The 22,809-nt window shown below is 39.4% G+C and overlaps 1 protein-coding gene across 2 annotated transcripts in view; it reads right to left on the reverse strand.

Annotated features, from left to right (window-relative positions):
• LOC119725365 (CD9 antigen-like) overlaps nucleotides 1-22,809 on the reverse strand; it is a 37,480-nt gene extending 14,671 nt beyond the window's left edge. The window contains exon 1 of one of the 2 annotated variants that reach the window (XM_038196773.1): nucleotides 22,354-22,809. In XM_038196773.1, coding sequence (XP_038052701.1) covers nucleotides 22,354-22,434 — 81 coding nt within the window. In that variant the 5' untranslated portion in view covers nucleotides 22,435-22,809. Of the gene's footprint in view, nucleotides 1-3,198; nucleotides 3,388-22,353 lie in introns of those variants that run through there. The other variant, XM_038196780.1, reaches the window with a different exon arrangement.

Genomic DNA, 22,809 nt, shown 5'->3' on the forward strand with positions numbered 1-22,809 from the left:
CCCATCAAAATCCCTGAATTGTATATTTTTTGGGGGGTGGGGGGGGGGTGGGATCTCCTATCTTGAACCATTACAAACATACAGAATAGATGTACAGAGAAGTTTACCACCGTAGATGCAAACTGTCACATCAAGACTTCCACTAAATATTAATCCACATTTCTGTAATGTGAGAACCAATTTGGTTGACAATATTTTAGAATCTCCTTTGTCTCATTAAATCAAAAACTGTTTCACTTTCATCAAAACTGATGTCACATAAATGTCTCACTTTCATCAAAACTAATGTCACACAAAAATTTACATGTACTTCTGGTACTCAGCAGGCCTGCATACCGGTACATAATCCTAATAAAGAAAAAAAAATCCTGTTGAATTAAATTCTCATCCATGATTGGGGAAAAGTGGGGGGGGGGGGACTGGCTGGCTGGCTCTTTTAATTCACAAAATTATAAGTTGGATTGGGAATTTCCGACCATTTTCCTGGATTTGTGGGGAAAACCAGTGGACTTTGAGCTTGTTTTGATAACAAAGTTGTTAATCTCTCAAAATGACTGTTTAATAATTTATCGCCTTCAGCCAGGAAATGTTCATGTTTACACAAACAAAAAGGTCACTGTTGATTGCTTCTGAATGTCACTAGTATTGTTTAGCTCTTTAAATCCAGTGCAAGGGCATGATTTCCATAAATGTCCATAATTTACATTTTGATAAGATGTGAGATCTGAAGGAGCAACAGCAGCTACAGAAACAATCAAGAAATTTGAAGTACTTTGTTTGTAACTTCCTGAACGTAAATATCTGGTATTGTAAAAATGGTACGGGAAATCCCAATTTGGCCGAATGGAAAATCAAACTTTGCAACTTGGAACATCCTAATTGTGCAACATCCTCTCACAGAAGCAAATAGAAATTTATGCATCGGGAACTTTTTATGTCATAAAATCCCCCCCCCCCCCCCCCCCGGAAAAAACAAATTGGTAAGAAAGTGGCATTCATTTCGAAATACAGACATGAAACGACATCTGGAATTCCCAAAATATCACCCAAAAACTCCACTGAAATGAGAAGTTCCATCTCCATGATCAACACTATGTTCTGAAGCATGCAAACCATTCAAAATGCAAAGTGCTGACTTTACAATGTTCAGAGGTCATCACACTTTTGGCCTCCATTCCCGCTAGAAAGCCAATGTTTCTGATTCATTTTACTCTGCACATTCAACAAATTCTAATACATTTTTCAAATTAACAAAACATGAAAAACGTACTATGGTACTTTCACTTGTCACATCAGCAAGCAGTAAAGTACCAGTAAGTATTTTTTTAAAGAATTGAAAATTGAAAACTACATGCCACACACATACAAATATTTGGTGAACAAAATTTGTGGCACTGTTAATTCAAGTTGGCAAACTTATAAGTCTGTTGGAGGTCAGGGCTGCGACCTTTGACCCTGCTGACTGGCATGACCTCAGTTCAAATTAACCAAGTTAGAATGTCACATTGGACCCTAAATTAAAAAATGACCCATATGAACCTCATCGACACTGCATTTCCTTACCCTTAAATTCTGCCTTTTCTTACTTTAGGGACCCCCACTGCGGCTTTCTGCACTGAATTTGTCCTGTGCTCATCCATGCTTCCCCATAAAAGGGAACAAAAAATTACAGAAAGGCAAAAAAAAAAATAGTATCAACCGCAATACTTGGACTTGGAACATCCAGCTTTAAAATGAAATATGAGGAAGGAAATTTAAGATTGATCCACACAAGGAAGTACCGAGAACAAAAGATGGGTGTAACTTGACATAAATGTGAGGGAAAAAACACTCTGCCAACTTTATGCATCACACATCACAGGGAAACAAAATTTCCCAAAACTTTCAAACGTCATTCGATTTTCAAAGTAAGAGGGGCATTTCGCCTGCATGACAAAATTCCCTTTGTGGGTTCGTAATGTCACAATGGGCTCTGTGCAAAAGTACCCCCTCAACGGTTACAAACAGAGAGTTTGGGGAGACCACTGGGAAGGACATGACCAAAATCCAATCAAAAGGTTTAATTTTGTGTTGAAAAGATGACATTCCCTCATTTCCCTGCAAGGATAGAACAAATCGTACCACACAAGCCAGGAATTGCATTTCCTTGAACAACCAAAACCAAAGCAACATTTAGAAGAATTTTACATTCGAGATTGCGAAACTCTCAATAAGCAATGTGCTAAATTTATAAATCATCACTTCCTTAGCAAAGTGTGTGCTAAAGCTAAACATATGACTTGCTAAACAAGGAGGAAATTGTCACGAGGTAACACAATGCAATCACCTCGGACTCGGAGCAGGAAATATGCTGATTAATTTAACCTGATATCCAATATGGTACAGAGCTGTAAATATCAGAGCACAATTGTTAAATAAGACAAATGTCCATTTGGTTTGTTTTGATATCACAATTAAGTACACATAGTTTAATAAACTGTAGGTCTTTGTTGTTACAGTCAGTTGGGGCGGGGAGGGGCGGGCTGGAGTGCACCCTTGGTGGGGAGGGGGTCAAAAGATATAAAAAAAAAATAACAAATAGAATGTATGAATTTTATTTGAGTTGTCCAACAATGAAATGCTGAAAAGTTTACATCAATTCCCAAAACATGCAAAAAAGAAAACACAAGCAGAATTTCTACTTATCTTCTTTCTGTCTTGTTCTAAAGAGTGAAGTATAGGCCAACTACAAAACAGTATCTTCTCAAAATAAGTTTTAAAGACAAAATGGGCCCGAAATCTACCCATTCAACCCTAATTGTCCTCTATCCATATTGTGCAGGCCTGTGAACAAAATTAACGCACAGGTCTTCTACAATCATGAAAATCATCATTACTTACAGACAATACAAATTACAAAAAAAATACAAGACAATACACAATACAATTGCTTTTTATAAAAATGCACAATAATTACACATTTTGACAAAACCAATGAAGTGAACAAGGTACAAATAATTAAATGAGCATACAATTTGGTTTCAGAAATCCCAAATTCCCTTTACAATGTCTGCTCCGATTGTTGCAAAAAGTTCTCAAACAGAACGCCGCCAAGGCGCGGCATAGCCTAATTTAATTGGGTGAACAAGTGTCATCAGTAGAAAGTAAACTTTAAACCCAAATTTTTGGTGAGAAAAACCTCGAACAACGCCAACTTACCCAGAACAAAAAGTTGAAGGCAAACATCAAGTACTTGACACACGCCACACATCCCGTAACAGCCATTTTCCAGCTTTTTCTAACTTCAAAACTTCAACCGAATTTCTGTCCTTCCAACAAAAAAAACACCAACAACCACCTCGCTTGGAAATTTGACAATAACTAAACCACGAACGTGAATCTTCTATGGCTGTTTATTACGTGTAGCCCAATAGGGCGCCTAAACAATGAAAAACTTAACACAAGTCTGGCATACCGTTATCACACAAAGGGCGACTTATCGCGGCTTGTTGGGCTACAAAAGCGCCGCCGTGCCAAGATAAGCGCACCAAGCAAAATAGATGGATCTATCATACAACTAGTGCAGGATGTGGCAAGGATATTTAGGGATCGCCTTAAAAACAAAACATTCTGGCACACTTTGCACATGTCTAAAAACAATGCAGTCACCATACAAATAAACAACACAGAATGCGCAGTCTGTTTATAACATTTCCATCAAAACGTCCGGGTTAAATATGCTCGAAGTCTGGAAGATTTATTCGAGTGTGTATAAGGCCTGTACTTGCAAGGGTCACAACGCAAGTTCTGGAGTAAAGTTCATGACAATAGTTTCGACTTGCGCCACGTGTTTATTTAGGTTGTCTGCTTGGGTTGCGCTAGCTGGAAAACATAGAGGGCAAATACCGTTGTCCCGTATTGTACTGGTACAACAAAACGACAGGGAATGGAAGTTTATATGAAAAATGAGCGAGCCCAATTTGAAGTCGAATGTAAATACAAATTCTCTTTATACGGGTTTGATTTTTGCATTTGATGGCTGAAAATACTGGTATATTGGTACACTCATGGAGGAATGATGGTACACTAAACAAAAATGCATCGGATGAAGCAGTTGCAGCTATGAAAGCTTATGCACACTTTCTTACTTTTATATATTTAAACAAAAATGAGAAGTTGGAGTAACAGACGGATTGTAGACTGGAAAATAAAAATAGTGTAAAAAGGCAACTTAAGGCAGCCTGTGTTTTTGTACATTTTCTTGTTCGGGAGCTGGGATCATTGTTTAATTGCAGCATGTACAAGCGCATACAAGCATGTCTGTGCCTGTGGCAAAATTGGAGTTACTAATGCCACCCATATCAATGATACGTTGGCACCGGACGTCAGGATGGTCGCGGTCATGCTTGCCGACGTCATGCCGACGTTGGCGATCGGTACGGTAGGCCTGCAACCGGATGTCGGCCTACCGTCAAACGTTCACAGAAAACCCAAAGTGAGTAATTTGACTCATTATCGTAAAAAAAATATGAGTCATTTTGTCCGTGTAGTGACACACTGGCTTAAAATGTCACTACACGGACAAAATGACTCATTTTTTTTTACGATAATGAGTCAAATTACTCACTTTGGGTTATTCTGTGTTGTTGACGTTGGTTAAAAAGCCTTGTTAAGTTGTTTCCATATCGACGCTAAGCAGAGCCCGCGTACGTTGGCAAAGTTGAACGGGGCAACTTTACCGATCGTCTGCGAGATAGTTTGCGTCTCAGCGGTCTGGGCTGTCGGCGACAATGTTTCCCGATGACAATTAATTAAGTCTGCGTTGCCGTTTGAGTCTTGTTTGCGTTGTTCTGTACACTTCTTAACCTAGATATGGAAACTAGGCTTTGCAGTATAATCGACGTCGGTCTGCGAACATTATGCCGACGTTGGCGATCGGTATGCAATTTGACGTCGGCAAGCCCAGTTTCCATATCGACGTTTAGTATTTCGACGTCGGCCTCCCAACGTTGTGCCGACCTGGTAAGCGGCAAACTTTCGGTTCGACAACGTTGTGCCGGCCAACGATGTTGAACATTTGGTATTTGGAAGTCGACCTGCCAACAATATGCCGAATTTGGCGAGCGGTATACATTTTAACGTTGGTCCGCCAACGTTGTTTTGACGTTGGTAAATATGTATACGATGTCGATCTGCGCCGAAGTTATGCCGACGATCGGTATACATTTCATCTCGGCGGCCTGCCAACGTTGTTGTACTGACGTTGCAAGATCGATTCAAGGTTGGCCAAATAATGTCGCACCAACCACGGATGCACCAACTTTATAAGTTGGGCCGACGTTAACATTTATTGGGGCCGACGTTACGCCAATGTGTCGTATCAGCGGTGGCCCGATGGAAAAAAAATACGTCGGCCCAACGTTGGCGAAATTACGTCTCGTCAGCATGTTAAATACGCTGTTGGCCCAACGCCGAAAATTTCGTCGGGCCGACGTCACGCCAACGCATCGTATATACGTTGACCCGAATGAGAAAAAAAAATCGTCGGCTCAACGTTTTATGCCAAAGTCGTATCAACCGTGCGACGGTACGTGGAGAAGCCAACGTCGGCCAAAATAGAGCATGCTGTCATCAGATACCTGCAAAAATTCATTTATTTTGTACGTTTCCGCCGAAAGAGGGCGCACGTCAAGTCTGCCAGCTGCGAATAATTTTTGATTAAGAAACTTAGCGGGCGGCAGGTTGTAGCATGTGAGAATTCAAAGTGCCCGGATGACCTCTTTACACCTATCTTACTGATTGACTATCACTTATCCAAATTCAAATTCAACTTCAAATTCAAGTTTATTATCCACACAAAAAGTATAGAAATTCAGCTTCCGCTGGCATTTCTGAACAATGACATTACATAAAACTACTACACCAATGCATAGTACAATTATATACAGATCACTATAACTCACAAAAAAACAAACCAATACAAAACCAAACCAATACAATACAGTAAAAATTGAGAGGACCACGATACATTGCACAAACGATTCTTAAGTCAACAAAGTAAACAACAATAAATAACTTAGACTGGTTGCACGCTGGTGAATAGAGCCGGGCAGTGCCATCGTACAGAATTACCCCCGAACGCCAATGAATGGGCTAAATCCGGCCCATACACCAGATGCACGAAAAGCCTTCAACAATAGTTCTCAATCAAACGAACAGAATTTCATGATATCCATTTATAATACAATAATGTATATAAATGGACGCGGAACGCGCTAAATCTGAGACAAACAAATCTATAAGGTCCACCCCAGTAAATAGGCCAAAAATCCGTCCGCTGAGCCCATGAATAAAAAGTTATACACTCAAAATATTCTATATTAGAGAGTTCTGAGAGCCATATTGGGGAATTGAAGAGATATGGCAATGCACCTCTGGCCCGGACTTGGGGATTCCAATGCAGAGCATTTTGGATTATTGGGCCCGAAAGTGGCGCTATTTTGGCCATACATGTGGTGGAGGGATCTGTTTTTCAAGCCGACTACTCAGAACTCTCCCAGGCGTTTAGACTACACAAAAAAATTGATCAACATGTCATCTGTCGTTTTCTTTTCAATTTTTGGTGGGTTGACCATTGACTTTTCGAGAAATTCTCACCTTAAGACGACCTCTAAAACGAATGATGTTTCCCTTCAACCTCGACCCCAGGGTGTCGAGCAGTACGCGCCCATCACTACCTGCTCTCTCACCCTGGTATTGGATCATTTGCACGTGAAAGATTTTTGAACACGTATGCAAATGAGGAATATTCTGGTGCCTGCATGTGCGTTACATTATCGTTCGTTTTTGTATGCGGTGTCTGGGGTTAAAACAGAGTCAATTCGTCGCAGCGCGAGCACAGCGTGAGTTACGAAAACACGATTTATTTAATGAAACTGTTACGACCTTATCGAGACAACATGCAGTATCACATTTCATATTAATATGAACAAATTGGAAAGGAAAAGAGCATTTTCGAGAAGGCGTGGACGAATGATCGTGAAAACACGTCCTGCACGTTGTGAATAACACCACCAAGTACACGATGTAAATCCATTACTAGCCAATTGCGATATCGAATCAGGACACAGGAAGAAAGTTTCCTATCCAGGGCTTACTATTGGAAACAACGTTGGAAATAAAGTAAGCACTGGGGACGAAGATGTGTTTCCCTTATTTCAAAAAGAATTTTGAAGTATGGGCATTCAGCACATGTGTTTTTATTCCTCCATGATGTGTCTATGGGCACTTTAATACAGGGATGCACCCTTACCGTACCCAAAGCCACAGGGTTGTCTAAGGGGCGTGGCTAACTCGCAAACGGCGATAGGTCCATTGTCTTGATGGTTCATAAATCATTATTCAGTTAGTCCTAAAATTGCCTTTAATAAAAGAACGCGCCAGCTGTCTGATAAGATAAACGCAGCTGCAGTGCATAGTCAAAAATGGCGACCTTCCTCAATGCAGCACGCGCGCGCGCATCACGCACACTTAACGATGAGTCAATCCAATTAAGCCTTGCAAGATAATTTAGAGAATTGAGGACCATTATGATTAATCACTGTGTACTGTCTTTCAATTCTGAAAGAATGACTCATCGAACGGGGGGTGTGCTGGAATATTTTATAATTTTCAAGCTAATTGATGATTCGTTTCGAAAATGTAGCTCTATAAATCTATAAATTTGATATCTTTATGTTTTTCATTTTGAGGCATGAAAATAAAGCAAACAAAACATGTTATTCTAAAGATATTGGATTTCTGAAGTCAAAAAAGCACTGTAAACCATATGTAATTTTGTAAACTTATTTTAAAACATTGCCACAAACAGCCTTTATATTTTCATGTCTTTCATTGTAATACATGGATTTAAAATAGACCTTGCACGAGAAGTATAACATTGCAATTCCTTTTAAATTTTATTCCAAACTAATCGCCACAAAAAGAAAAGAAACTGCCTTTAACAGTCTTGATGGCACTGATGACTTCTCTTGACTGGTGACTTCTCCCTTCGGAACGTCAGGATCCTTAAAAGGCACAGTTGTAGGATGTTGACTTTCATTACTAGGTTAATTAGGTTTTGATTGTTGTACAGAGGTCTTCGTAGTTTTAAAATATTCCAATAAACTTCCAAAAATAAATCTTAAATGAAAAAAAAATTTTATTCTTAGAAAAATGGTTTGTGAAACTCGGCCGAGAACGCCTTTTAAAAGCACTGCAGTTTCCTCTGTTTATTGGGGGAAAAAAAGTGGTGCATGTTAAAATTTTTGGCTGCAAATCTAAAATTGTACATGTACCTTGAAACATGTTCACCATCTATGCACCAAACAACCTACGTACCGGTACTAATAATCAAATTACATGGGTCACCCTTTTTAAAACCCCTGCAATAACAAGAACTCTTTTACTTTTACCATTAATTTTATTATAATAAAGAGGTCTGTCGTCCCCTAGCTAATCACCGGTCGACAGGATATGTCGGCAGGGGAAGAAATAACAAGGGAGATGGCATATATCGCCGTTGGCGTATCTCTCTATTGGATTTGTCTTGGCGGGCAGGCGAGGAAAGATCGCATCTGTACGGCCTGTGTAGTGCAATGATTTTTTTCTGCAAACAAGTATGGTCACTGACCACAATGCGCATGCGTCAGTTAACCGACTAGTTCTCGGAGTTCACTTTCCCTAACTCTACAGGTCCATGAATCTGAAATAAAAGGTGAATTCTCCTTCATAGGACTATATTGAACGCGATTAAATAATGAAAATTCTCAAATCACGTGATATATTATTCCGATCACGTGATATGTTTCACGCATGTGTATTAAAGGGAATGTACAACATTTGCTTTTGCTGCAATTTTCAGATATAAATGGATTTGGAGGTTAAGTACGTTATAGCAAATATTGTTAAACTGACTTGCTTCACGTTTTGGTTCGGAGATACTGGAAAATCCAAGAAAACCAGCCATGTTCTTGTAGTCTGGTTCCCTGACCCCACTTAACTTAAACAGAGCAATTTATAGACATTGGAAAATTGTAAGGTCAGAGAATCAGTCTAGCAGGCTCTTACCCCTTCGCAGGTGTGTAATCAAATGCAAAGGAAATGCGGAGTAACTAAATATGAAAAAGTACGAGCAGTTTTTGAGAAAAAAAAAGTTTTCTCCAACGCTGGTCAGCCGACCATTGTTGGAAATATACAAGTTTTCTTTAAAATGTCAGTACACCAGGAGCCACGATGCTACACGATGCTTTGGACTGTCATTCCATAACAATCCAGCAAGATATTTGGTGATAACTTGATCATTTCGTTTTTTGATGTTTTGCGAATGTTGTATCTTCCCCTTAAGGTCATAGCCTATCCTTGGTTGTAGAAGAAAAAGTAGCCGCCGGTGTATATCTACGCCCGAGAAGGGGATTGCTGGATCTAAATAGATAAGCGGTTCCATGCGTCTGGCGTTATTGCCCATGCAGAACTGTCACTGAAATATCAGAGGCGGTTGTCCTTGAATGTTTGCCCGATGAAATTGTAGGTCTGTCATATAGAGTTGTGTATAGATTCAATATGAACGAAGTTACGTCTATAAATAGTATAATGTTGAGATGTTCCCACTGAGGGTGCGGGCCGTTCAAGGCGGATGACTACCAAATGTATACCTTTTGTGCATATAACATTCATCCACTTCGATCATGGGACATTTAATGACTAGAAAGCACTCAGAGAGCGCAAACCTCCGCCAAGGCTACAATTCCCCGCCATATTGTCAGTACACCCAAAAGAAATACTCGCATAAATGGTGAAGAATCCTTTGACAAAAATCGTGGCTCCAGAGTCAGACCCAGATCCGGATCACTTCCAAAATCTAATCGACACTTGTAGAAATCGACCACCCCTAAACAAAATAAATTCATTCACGTCCGTCCATAACTAACAAACTAACCAAATCCGATGAAAACATAGCCTCCTTGGCGGAGGAATAATAATGGAAATTATTATAATCATTTTGGTTTGCACTGCACCGATTTCTATAGCACCTTCGCCATTGTGCCACAGCTTCTAGAAGAACATAACTTCTACAGAGTTCATAGCAAAATCAAAATGCGGTGCGCATTGTATAGCAAACCTTCGCTGTATAATACAATGTATTTTTGGCTTTTCCCTGCTACCTAGAAATTATCCATGTACACGTAAATCAATATTCAATGGCCATCATTAATACCGAATAGTAGTAGCGCATATGACGTAGTCAGGTGGCGATCAACAGTCATAGTTTAAAAGTGCCCTATCCTTTGGAAGAAAGCTAATACATTTTGTAACAGTACTTGCATTTTGCATCAAGTCGAAGAAAAACAGAACGCCACAACCTTTCAATAAACGTAATATACAAAGGCTGTTAAAGACACGTGCATTATACATGTACAGATGCATGTGCATCATACCGTAGGCCATTCTAACTATAGGAATGGGCAAAAAGTGCATGCAACCATAGATCAAGGTGATTCCCAGAATACAGAAAGCTATACGTGTCTATGCATAGAAATTTAGATTGAGTCACGATCCCGCGCAGGTATTCCTACATGTATGTCACTTCTGATCCAAACAATGTTTGGATTGCTAGCTGGAAGCGGGCGTGAGATAATTCTTACATCACGATCATTGAAGATAAAGAGAGATTTGTACGTATACAATTAATATCGTAATTATATCAAAGTCTGCGTCACAATGCACAATTGCACAATGCGCCTAATTCACCGTGCAGCACCTCCTATTTAAGGGCAATTCCAGAGAGATGTGAAACTGAAAGGAAGTGTAATGTCCGTGACAGAGCCAATTAACCATGATATCTAATCAATGATTCAGAGTGATATAATCCAAAACTCTTAGTCTGTAGTCCCCTTGACCACACTATAGATGATGGATGTATAATATTTGAAGATTTTTTTTTCAGGAGTATAATTATTCACTAAGCTCTTAAAAGCTCTGCAAGAACATTACGCATAATCGTCTTTTATTGAACTGCGTAGAGCTAAAACCAATCCAAAAGATGGAAACTGACTTATAATTCCTCTATTTCCACAGGCAATGGGTGATGAACCGCCCTAAACGAAAGACAATCATCAAAGTAAACTAACAGACAAACCACGACATTCGCAAATTCAGGGCACGTAAGCTAACATCACGGTCGAAGTCTCTATCGGGTTCTACATTATATAATTGCTACTCGGGTGCTCTTGTTTAACCAGGTTCACATCTCTGTTTGATGTCTAGTGCGCCTGGGACTAGTTGGCCAGCACTGAAATACGGTCCACACGTGCGTCACATGTCCAATTGGAACAGATTCTTTTACTCGAAAGGTCAATATGAAATATGACACCATTTTAATATACATTACGGCATCGGGTTCCTCATTAGTACAGTTCTTCTCCAGTGTGCAGGGCAAACAGTAAAGCCTCGGTGCACACCAGAAAAATGACTTGTGCATAATTATGTAGTCATGCAGCCCTCAAGTCTGCCTTGACAACTTAGCTTGGTCGACCAACCGAAACTGGCATATTTTATAAAACAAAAAATGAATAAATAAAACAAACATATAAAAACACTCTTTAAACCAAATATGATAATAAGTTGTGGTTAAAACTTTTGCATTTTCAGTGCAAAAGACTGTCTCTTTAAGTTTTTCTTTTAAAATATCAAAATGAAACTGACAGTGACAGGGCTTAAAATAATCTACGAACTACATGAAAAAACATGAACAGGAAAAGACGCGCAAGTAAATACAGTAATGAATACATTAACACTTTTTTTTTAATAACTGATCAATTTGTCCCGTATGTTTATGTTATACATTTCCTTTACTTTCATTTTCTCACACAGAACAACACACGATACAAACACCAATAAATGAATGAAGTTTTGAGAGTTATAGAATGGCGTGTACATAATGTCATGCCTGGGAGGGACAATTTACTAAACTCTCGTGTGAGAGAGGTCTCTTTTAAGAAGTCTTTATAGCTACAGGTATCGATTGCGCTGCAAATTGTCATGATACGGCAATGACGTGACCTCTGGGTCACCCACCTGGCAGGCTGGTATCCTGTCATTGTTGCTATAGAGGCAATTAAAGTGCGAGCAAACGACAGGGAACCACCTATGTTTCTGCAGATGATGATGATGATGATGATGATGGTGATAAGTTTCTTTCTTTTTTTACGTACATCGTTGGCCTACAAATTCTTTCAGCATTTTTCTTGGCAAGATGATGACTCCATTCATCATTATTCTTGCAACGAGTGAAAAGACGTCTGGTGATTAAACTTGGTGTCCAATATTAACCATTTCAAGATAAAGCAAAGTTTGATATATTGCAAGAAAAAAAAGCCTTTTTTTTTACAAAACCAAGTGGTGTACCTCCATGCTGTAACCTAACATGTTTATGGGGGATTAAGAGGAAAATGTATAAATTTTTTCTGACAACGGAAAATTCGAAAAGCAAAAGGGGGTAATTTGGCTCAAGGGGCGCTATACCTTGTATAGGTGTATATTTCGCCTGCGCATGCTCAGAATGACGTAAACGAGTGTACCGTCCTCAGCCGTTAAAAACCCAGTTGGTAGAAATCTCAACAAGAAACGATCAGTCAACTGACTGAGTTTTTTTGGAAATAAAGAACGCTGTGGGACGAAATCGTGTTTCGTGCTCAAAAGGTTGTGCATGGCTTTTCACAGTTTCTCGAAAAGTGTAATATCGACTGAGCTGAGACTTCAACAGGTTAGGTTTTGAACTATGAGAGGTGTTATTATTATTGGGAACGAAAAAAATGCATGTAACTGTAAAGCAAATGATCCTATATGCCTTTAATTCCCTGAACATTATACCAACCGCACAGCATATCAAATTGCTACTTACACAATATTACCGCGGGTACGATGTGACAGAAAGATTCCGTGGCACAAACCTAATCCATCAAATGAGATATAAACATTATATCAAGCCAATAATACACGACGCGAACCTCTATCTATAGATAGTTATATAGGTCACATACCGCGCATTCTGCTCTGCTGTGCTGCTAATGCACAACCCGCTGTGGTACTCGGTAATCTCCGCTACGTACGTGAACTGCGTTCAACATCTATGCGCATCTACTGTAGAGACTATGTCTCATGCCTAATAGTGATACTGTCCTTTTTGTAAATGAGCAATTATATTCTCAAGATTATGGATGGGGATCATTTGAATTTTGAAACAAGTAGTAGGCAGAGCGACCATAAATGGTATTTTTTATATACAGGGTGAATCAAAAAACGAAACCGAGATACTATTGCTAATTGGAACAGAAGTAAGACACATAAGAATCAAAGGGAGATATCCTCTGTTAGGGTTGAATCTCCTCTTTAAAATGACACTCTGATCATGTCACATTCACGGTTGACTGAGTAGTGACCAATTTTATGACAGGGTCTATTTAGAGAATTGCGCCACTTTTCATGGTGAAATCTCTCTCCCCCCCCCCCACCTGCCTTGATTGGCAACGATAGCCTTTCACTCTGTGACAAACGACACCAAGAAACCACAATTGAACAGTGGAACAATGCTCTAAATGGACCCTTTCATAAAAATGTCATTGCTCAGTCAACCGTGAATGTAATGACATGACCAGGGTGTCATTTTAAAGAGAAGATTCAACCCTAACAGAGGATATCTCCCTTTGATTCACATATGCCCTACTTCTGTTCCAATTAGCAATAATATCTCGGTTTCGTTTTTTGATCAACCCTGTATATAAATGGTGATTTGGAGTACACGTATATTGTAAATGGTAAGACATAATATGGTACAAATTACAACCTTCAGACTTTTGTTTGATCTACAAGTCACTGACCTATTTCTGACATTAAATTGGTTTATCCTTAAGTGGGCATAAGTTTGTTGTGATTAACTGTATAGGCAATACACTTTATTCATGAGTCGGCCATATTCAATTGAAAGTGAGGTAAACTTTTCATTTTTTGGAAATTGCGAGTAGAAATGAAATTTAAAGCAATGAAATAGAGGTTCATTACAAATACCAGTGTGCTTTGATAAATAATCTAAACTATGCGATTTAACATACCGTTTTAAGCTACATTAAATAAAAAGGTGAAATTGAGGTTTGGCACGAACTGCAATCATGAAATAATCTGGCACCATCCCTTTCAACAGTTTACTATTTATAAAATAGACTCAGGGGACACGATCGAAAATGGCTACCTCATCGTGAATAAGGCCTGTACATTGGACCAAAGCCCGTGGCAAAACTGAGCTATATTATTTAAGTATATTCCTATTTTGTTTACGTGCATAGGCCTACAGCATACAAGCGATTCGATTCAAACTGTAAGTTGATATTCCTCCCTGTGACAAATTTGATTGAAGAGACAACCAAATTATTTACAGAAACATCTGAACGCGACAAGAAGTTTTTTACACGCAAAGTTCCGTATTGTTTTAACGTTGGATAAAGTTTCCTAAAATTTGGATCGAACTGACTTATCACCTGATGCAATGAATACTGCGTCTGACTAAACAACAAGGACATAAAATTGTGCTACTTGAGGGCGATTTGAAAGTCAATATTCAATTTCTAAATGTGTCTCTCGAACAAATGCTACTTTGATAAATCAATACGCCATCAGACGCCAATTAGCGAGACAAAACAGGCAATTCTCTGAGTTGCCATACCTCACAATGGATCGACCTTTATTAACATTGATCAAGCTTTAGTGCAACGATCGTCGTGTGCTATCAATATATACATGAAGTCCTTTTTGCTGCAGGTGGAAAGTGCAAAAGCAGTTAATTAAAGGTGCTAATTAACAAGGCAATTTTCACTAGATCTTTTTTTGCGTTTGTAGCGTGCAAAGACAACAACAGTACATTTTGGACGAAGCATGTCGATAACCGTCCTTCTTCAATCATTATTAACGCTAATATGCACTTCCGAAGTGTCAACGACTTGGATGAAACAACAAACTGCGAGTTTTCGTTTTAGCTGTGTTACAATGTTGCTGTGTTACAATTTTCAAACAATTTATTATAAAATAATTGCGGCATTTGTGTATGCCGTTTCAGAATTTAGGTTTACTAAGCTCCTTTGCAGTGCCAGGGGCGGATCCAGGAATTTTTGCAGGGGGGGGGGGGGGGGGGTTCATCAGCAAACGATTCTGAAATGTAGACAGAGCTTTTTTGTCCGGACACTTGGCCTCCGAATATCAAATGTGGGTGGGGTGGGGGCTCGTGCATACTTTCAACAATAGGGGCGCTGTTCAAATCCGACGATTATTAACACTATATTACAGAATAGTGTACAGATACCCCCTAACCAAGCTGGCTCTGTCCGTATTTAATTTGTGCAAAGGCGGACATTATTACCAGTATATTTTTTTTGGGTGTCAGAGCGGGGGGGGGGGGGGTGTTCGCATTATTTGTAATGAATTTCTATTATTTTGGACGGAGCGGGGGGGGGTCCCCCCCCCCCCCGGATCCGCGCCTGTGCACTAGTGTTGAAAGTGAGGCTTAACTACATGTATATAGCTTCCTGTATGGCTTCTTAGCTTGGTATAAGCCTATGCTTTGAAGTAACGATACCAAAAAGTATTGGTTTTGCAACTACCGCCTCGTTTTAGATCAAACGTGGCGATATGGTTCTGCTGGTTGGCCTCGAATGAAAAAAAGTCCTTCGTGGAACATAAACAGGCACAGCTTCCCTTAAAACAAACCCTCCCGCCAGCCCTTGCACTATATGCACTAACGAAGCAGAGGCAGGGAGGGTATTTGCTTTCGCACACGCTGGGACGAAAATTACCTCGCCGTTTGAGGTCAATGTTTCGAGATGTATTTTGTCTGGGACACGCGGACACTTTTCACCGCAACAACCTGCCATCCACCTGCGTAGAGGTATTCTACGCCGTGACGTAAGGGACCAACAGTTCACATGACAGACACCATTTTGGAAATTAAATAACAAGAGTTTATGGGTACAGGCCAGTAAATAGGCCCGAAATTGCCTACGCCGGATAAATCACGATTTGCATGCCCTCAAATTATCCGGTATCAGAGTATTTTGAGGGAGGATTTGTAAAAAAAAAAAAGGAAGCCGTGCAGAGGACTGCGAGCTCGTATTTCTGTGAAATTGGGATGAAAGTAGGCCCTAAATTTGCTCTATTTTGCCATGGAACGTAGGCGTACGTTTTTTTCAAACTGGCGATCACTTAGGGGTGGTCATCTTTGGATGGAATTTTCTCCCAAGAGTCATTGTTAACCCCCCCCCCCCCCCAAAAAAAAATCTCGAACAGAAAACGAAAGGTGATGAAATAAGCTTTAATTTGATGTGTGTCTCAAATGCCTAGGAGAGTATTTTAAATATTTTTTGGAAGTGCGTATGATTATCATTGAGGTCTACAGAAGTCTATACTGGTCAACCTTATTAGATTCGTAGCTTGATCTCTGACGTCGGTTCTACCCGAAAGTGATGGGCTTCACTGGAACGTGATATGGCAGTGACGGGCTGCACTTCTGACAAAAGGTCAATTCGATGCCCTAGAATAATCGGAATAAAGTCCAGTTTTAAGAACACTGAGGAAATGTCTGAAACGGGAGAGGATAATTTAAATGTTTTTATAATGGTTTGTCGCGCCCCTAGATTCATAACAAGAATGAAACTATTATAAGATGGAATTTTGCGTCGGGGTGATATAAATCAAAATTAGGTTTCGAGTCCCACCCGAGTGATTTTTTCCAACTTTCACTCGGGAGGTAGCACACTGAGTATACAGTGTTTAAAAAACGTCGGTGAAGGGCAAAACCTAATTTGAAGAATGAAACTATGTATTGGAACAAAACTGTGACAAAATAATGGCAAAACGGAGTGAAAATCATAAAAAGAGCAATTTTCTGAATTAACTTGCAACATATTCGCTTAATGTAAACAGTGACTACTTTACCTATACAATTTTTTGAATCACTTTCCGTGTTCACGGATACATTAAATTTGCCAGCAACCTGATCTGGTGCGTCTATATTTCCCAACCAATTTGCCCTTAGTTTAATTGGATTTCGCAGAGGTGTGTTGTTTCTCAACGTGACATTTGTACAGATGCTGTTTTTGATATTTTGACAGTGTCGCCTCATGTAAACACCATTGACATTTCCATATCGGATACTGCGCGTGGCTGAAAAAAGACGATGCATTGCAGATGTGTTCTGAATAATTAGACATGCAGTGTGATTTATATAGCAGTACTGCAGATATATCGGGTGGGGGGATGATATAGGCTGCCTCGCGAAGGTTATAAATATGAATGGAAATTATGCTACGGGAAATATGACAAGTCAAGGAGAGTATACATGATAGTATATCACAAATATGAAGGCTGTGTATATTGGAAAAGCTGGTCGATCTAGCACGAAAAGGTTTTCCTAAGATGTATCAACAAAAAACCACTCTGTCATAAGTCTATAGGATAATGCCGTGTGCTTAGGCCAAAAAAATAATAGTTCTGCTTCCGGTTTCCCTACCTACCCTATTCTGACAACCCCTACCCTAATTTTTTTTAGGGGAAAAAATGAGAAGAAAACACCCCAAAACCGTCAATTTCTACCTTTCACCCTTGACTACACGCAGACACCTCCATATGATTGTACACAAAAAAGAATTGGCGAATTCCCCCCCCCCCCCTACCTACCTACCCTATTTTCAAATGTCATGTAATCGAAAGCAGAACTATTTTTTTTTGGGGGGGGGGCTTACATACATGTACTTGCATATGCCTTGCAAATTACATTCATGCTTTCAAAGTAAATACATTATCGCATGGCTGTACAATACAATACAATACAATACAATACAATAAAACTTTATTATCCCAGTGCGGGAAATTCCAAGGCCTTTTGGATTACACTCCTCGGGAAATATACTACATAAGCTCCCTGAACGTTTTTCATAAATGTCATGAATTTCTTGTTCTTATTAACAGTGTAAATGCATTTTACTTTTGCTTGTACCACGGCGCTACAACAAGGACGTTTAATTTCTTTGCCCGAGGAAAAGTGCAATGAAAACATTTTTCTAATGCAGCTTTCTGCAATCGATGCAGACCATAAATATGGAGATGTCTGGCCTGTTTTTGTTTAATAAATTATTAGACCAGACGCTATGGCACAGCATTGCGGAAAAAAATCGTCAACGCAAGCGGCATATGGCTTGTATCAAGGCGTTATTTGTTATACTTTTAGGCCTAAGTGTTTCTGAAATTTGCTTTTTTACAAATAAATCTATATAAAAAAAATCATCAAATTTTCGCCATTACTGCTTCTTTGAAAGCTGCAAATATAGGGTCCAAAAAAAATTGGCAAAGTCACGAGCTAGAGTTCCTCATAATTTCTAATCGTTTTTATTTAGAGCAGACTTGCGTGGCGTTAGGCACACACGTAAGGTTAACACGACTATGTAAGCAACGCCTTGAAGCAAGACTAGAAAACGGGCGCGAGGTGGATTTTTATTGGAATGCAACGATACACACTTCGACCAGATGTTTATTCGATATTGTGGCAAAGGTGCATGGTGTATGACAGACCATAAATGGCCGGGGAAAATAGCTCCACAGATAAACTTCGAAGCCGTATAAACTATGATAAAATCTGAGATAAGAATAATTATGTTCATACTGTTTATATTTTGAGGTTGTCTGTTTATGTTTTGAGAATTCAGAACACGTAAACGAAATAGATGCAGCTACGCAAAAGCCGTGTCCGAAACGGGCTTCCAGAGCTACGGCTACGTCTATTGTCGGCGTGTCCCCGCGTATTTTCAATGGGCGCAGACCTAGACCTAGCTCTAGACAGTTGATTCGGATGCAGCCTAATATTAATTATTAAAAGCATGAGTTCTTAACACGCGTATACTCCCCTTAGGCTAGAACACATTCGACTGAGGTAGTTGTGGTTGCTTATCGCGCATAGGATCGCAAGCATTACGCCCTGCAATACATGCCTTGAGGTAGAATCTGACTGTAGTTTAAACATGAGAAATTGCAAACTGTGTGAAAATTGAATGGAGCTTTCAACACATGCGCCATTGAAAAAATATCACACATACAATATTACCCTTTAGGCCTATACAGCGTGTACAAGGATACAAGCACAACAATACACATTTCAGTGAATGATTTAGCAACATCGATATCCGATTTTCCCCCGGCTAAGTATTTGAGCTGACATGGCGGGGGAAGTAATTTTAACGGAAGTCATTTAAGTGCATGCATGCGTGACCGGCAGGGCGATAGGCATTTTTTTAAATAAAAAAACCCGTGTTTCCACGGTTTCGGTATGCGGTAGAGAATAAAGGACATAAACAAATGAACTTTGGTGAACCCGTGGTTATTGGCGAGGAAAATACCTTAAATTCCACAGGATTCTTTTTGGTTACTGGGTCACAAAATGTGGCAAATGTTTGATCTAAAGTTGTCGGAATTTGGCATGTCTAACTTCGGCAAGGGTTGAATAAAATATTAAGTAAATTCACGCGTGAATTAATATTAGTAAGAAGCACACAAAATTGTTAAGCCTTGGCCTATATAAAAAAAATTTCCCTTAAGTTAAAATAAATAATAAGAGAAGGAACACTTACGATTTTGTCCCCAATTTTTAATTTTATAAAGATACTACTCGGCTAAAATCGTTGTAAAGCTATGTGGCCAGGTAAAAAAATTAAACCAGTTTTTCGGCCTGCCCGCTTCCCTTTTTTTCTGGGCCCCTCCTTTTTTTTAATATTCATACATTTGCAAGATATTTTGCACATGCATGTATATTGTCAAATGTCAATACATTGTCTTTCTATTTGTTTCCAACAAAATTGTAGCTATGGTATTGCTCCTTTGGACATAAGTTTGCATCAGCAAAATATTCCACAAAATTGAAGAATGCATCCGCCATCTTGGAAATGCCGCCATCTTGGGGGGAAAACAAGAAGAAGACAAAAAAGCGCCCGCCTCCTTCATATTTTTAAAAAGGCCGGTCGAGAAACTACTTATTTTTTTTACTCGGCCTATAGGCTTACGTCGCATGGTGCTTTTAGTGGTAACGTATTTCTGTGCTTAGAATCTATGCATAGAATTGGCTTCTTTTCTCAGCCAGTTATTACTTTTTGCATACATTTTCTGAGCGACATTTTCTAAGCGCTATGAAATTGGACCTACAACGTCTGACCGACGGACCATCGATCACGCAGCGGGTCGATGCCAGAATGAAGGCCGTACGCCACGGGTCAAAGGCCTCGCCACGGCCGCTGGCCATTCCCGTGCTCCGCATGAAAAAACCCCAACCTCTTGAAAAAAAGTCCACCCAATGCTACATTATGCGGTGGACCACAATACAACATAATAGACTCACAAACAACAGCACAAATGGCATGATGCACGCGCCATTACCAGATTTTGAACACGTGAATTAAGCAACACAAAACCTTTGCAAACAGTCGATAACAGCTGATGATACAAAGCTTTTGATGTTATAAAAATAACCATTCATTAATGCCAGATGGATCTGGAAATGAATATTCTATTTTTTATATGAATTCTAAGAAAAGACATTTGATTATTTTTTTTTTTTTAAACAAGAAAAAAACTTGCGTAAAGGCTTTTACTTTGTAAAGGCTAAAAAAATGTCAATCATTATGTTAATTTATTCTTTTGCAATACATTTTGCACATAATATTGTCAATATATTGTCTGTTTATTTGTTTCCAACAAAATCGTAGCTATGTAGAAAACGCTTTGGCTCCTCAGCACACAATTTTGTATCAGCTAAATAGTCGAGAAAATTGAAGAATTCATCCGCCATCTTGGAAAATCAGCCATCTTGGAAAAAGAAATAATTTTTTTTGTCGGCCTTATTTATTTATTACATATATATTTTGAATAGATTTATTGATTAAACAAATAAACATCAATAAATCCCCTATCAATCAATTGATCAATCATTTGATCCGTTACTGTCTGTAGCCTATAAATTATTGTATAACATCATAAACTCAATCACTGAACTATTGGCCTTTCTATCTAATCTTATTTTTAATAAATTGGTCCAAAGCTACTGTAATAAATATAACCGATCATATTCACTTCAGTCACCAAAACAAGTTGATCAAAATGTCAATGATCCATCAACTAAGCTTAATGATAGTCCATCACATCAGCGATTTTGCAACCCGATATTCAATACACAAAACAATCAAAGCAAAGCCATAGAAACTGATAAAATATAAATGTCAATACACGAAGAACTTGACGGGTATTTATCACTGGTTGATGGTTGCTACAACACCGCGCCAACTGTGACACGGGACACATAAACAATGCATTTGGGCATGTGTCCCCTCCCCAGAAAGGTTTTGTCAATGTTTCTCTAGGGGTCATGTAAATAAGCAATGAAATTGTTGCGTTTGCACTCGGCCGTCAATAGGACCCGTTCCCACATATGCACACGTGTGTAAACATTTACTCTCTGTCGTAAAAAATGCGGGACGCCGAATCATGTCTGTGTACATATTCAAAGCCATACAATAGGTTTTTAGGCTTTATATAAATTATACACGTCCACCCAAAATATGCACACACAGCGACAGCATATGGAACAACTTACAATATACAGGCCATGGTCACACATCTGGAAACCATGTTTTTGCCAGACTGTCGTTACATTCACAAATTTCACAGTCGATTTATTTAGACCATGAAATTTTTACTTTAAACAAATTCATCTAGAATTGGAATTGTGGGTTTCAAAACGATGTTAATTTATTGAAATCACTGCATTGCAAGTAAAAGATGTACCAAGTAATGATTTACGTTTAAACCGAAATCCTTCTATGAAATTTCTCACAATTTTCACATGCTCATTCGATTGTATAAAAAACGACGGTACACGAAATAAAAGGAGTATGACTCAGTCCTCGATACAGCAGCTAGCAGTATAGTAGTGGTTTTATGTATATATCAAAATCAAGGTTAATTGTACTATTTCCACAGTATGAAAATGCAAAGTAGGCCTACAAGCACAGATTACCCATGGTCTACTCCTACCTCCATGTACAATGTATACATACATTATGAAGAGGGATGTACATGTTGTACATAATATACATTGTGCGTGCACACACGTACACACAATGAACACATTGAAATCAATCTAAGACGCATCCAGGAAGTAAACCAATCGATTAAGATTTCGATAGTCAAAATATGTCTGACAGCTAGGTAGCCGATCTGTATAATCATTGATAAAATAACACAGCCAATACTCACAAAATTTGTTATACACGTCGTGACGACTAGGATGTATTTACAGCAAAACACGGCCGTGCCGGCATCGCAGGAGCAGCACATCTTGTCCGTGAACCGTGTTGCACACACCGTACGCAGGGGTTGTCGACCGGGGGCAAGAACGCGCGATCTCCCCGTGGGAAAACCTAGGACGATCACGCTGCGCAGCTAGACTCCCAACAATCACCGTCGAGTTGTTGACGGCTTAGGATCCCGGGCCGTTAAAAAATCACCGCTATATGCAATGCACCCACTCAACTGGTCTAGAATCGGGACTGTTCACGCATAAAAAGCCATGAAAACACAGACAGGTTTGTGGATGGGTTTTTATTATTGTTCGCACGCCGATCGTTCAATAGTGTTTTCAGCCTCGTCACAAAGGCCTCCTCGTGTGTCATTTAGGACCGCATTATGTGCACGATGCGTGTGTGTGATGTG

The sequence above is a fragment of the Patiria miniata genome, unplaced genomic scaffold, assembly GCF_015706575.1.
Source record: "Patiria miniata isolate m_02_andy unplaced genomic scaffold, ASM1570657v1 HiC_scaffold_1, whole genome shotgun sequence".
NCBI classification, from domain to species: Eukaryota; Metazoa; Echinodermata; class Asteroidea; order Valvatida; family Asterinidae; genus Patiria; species Patiria miniata.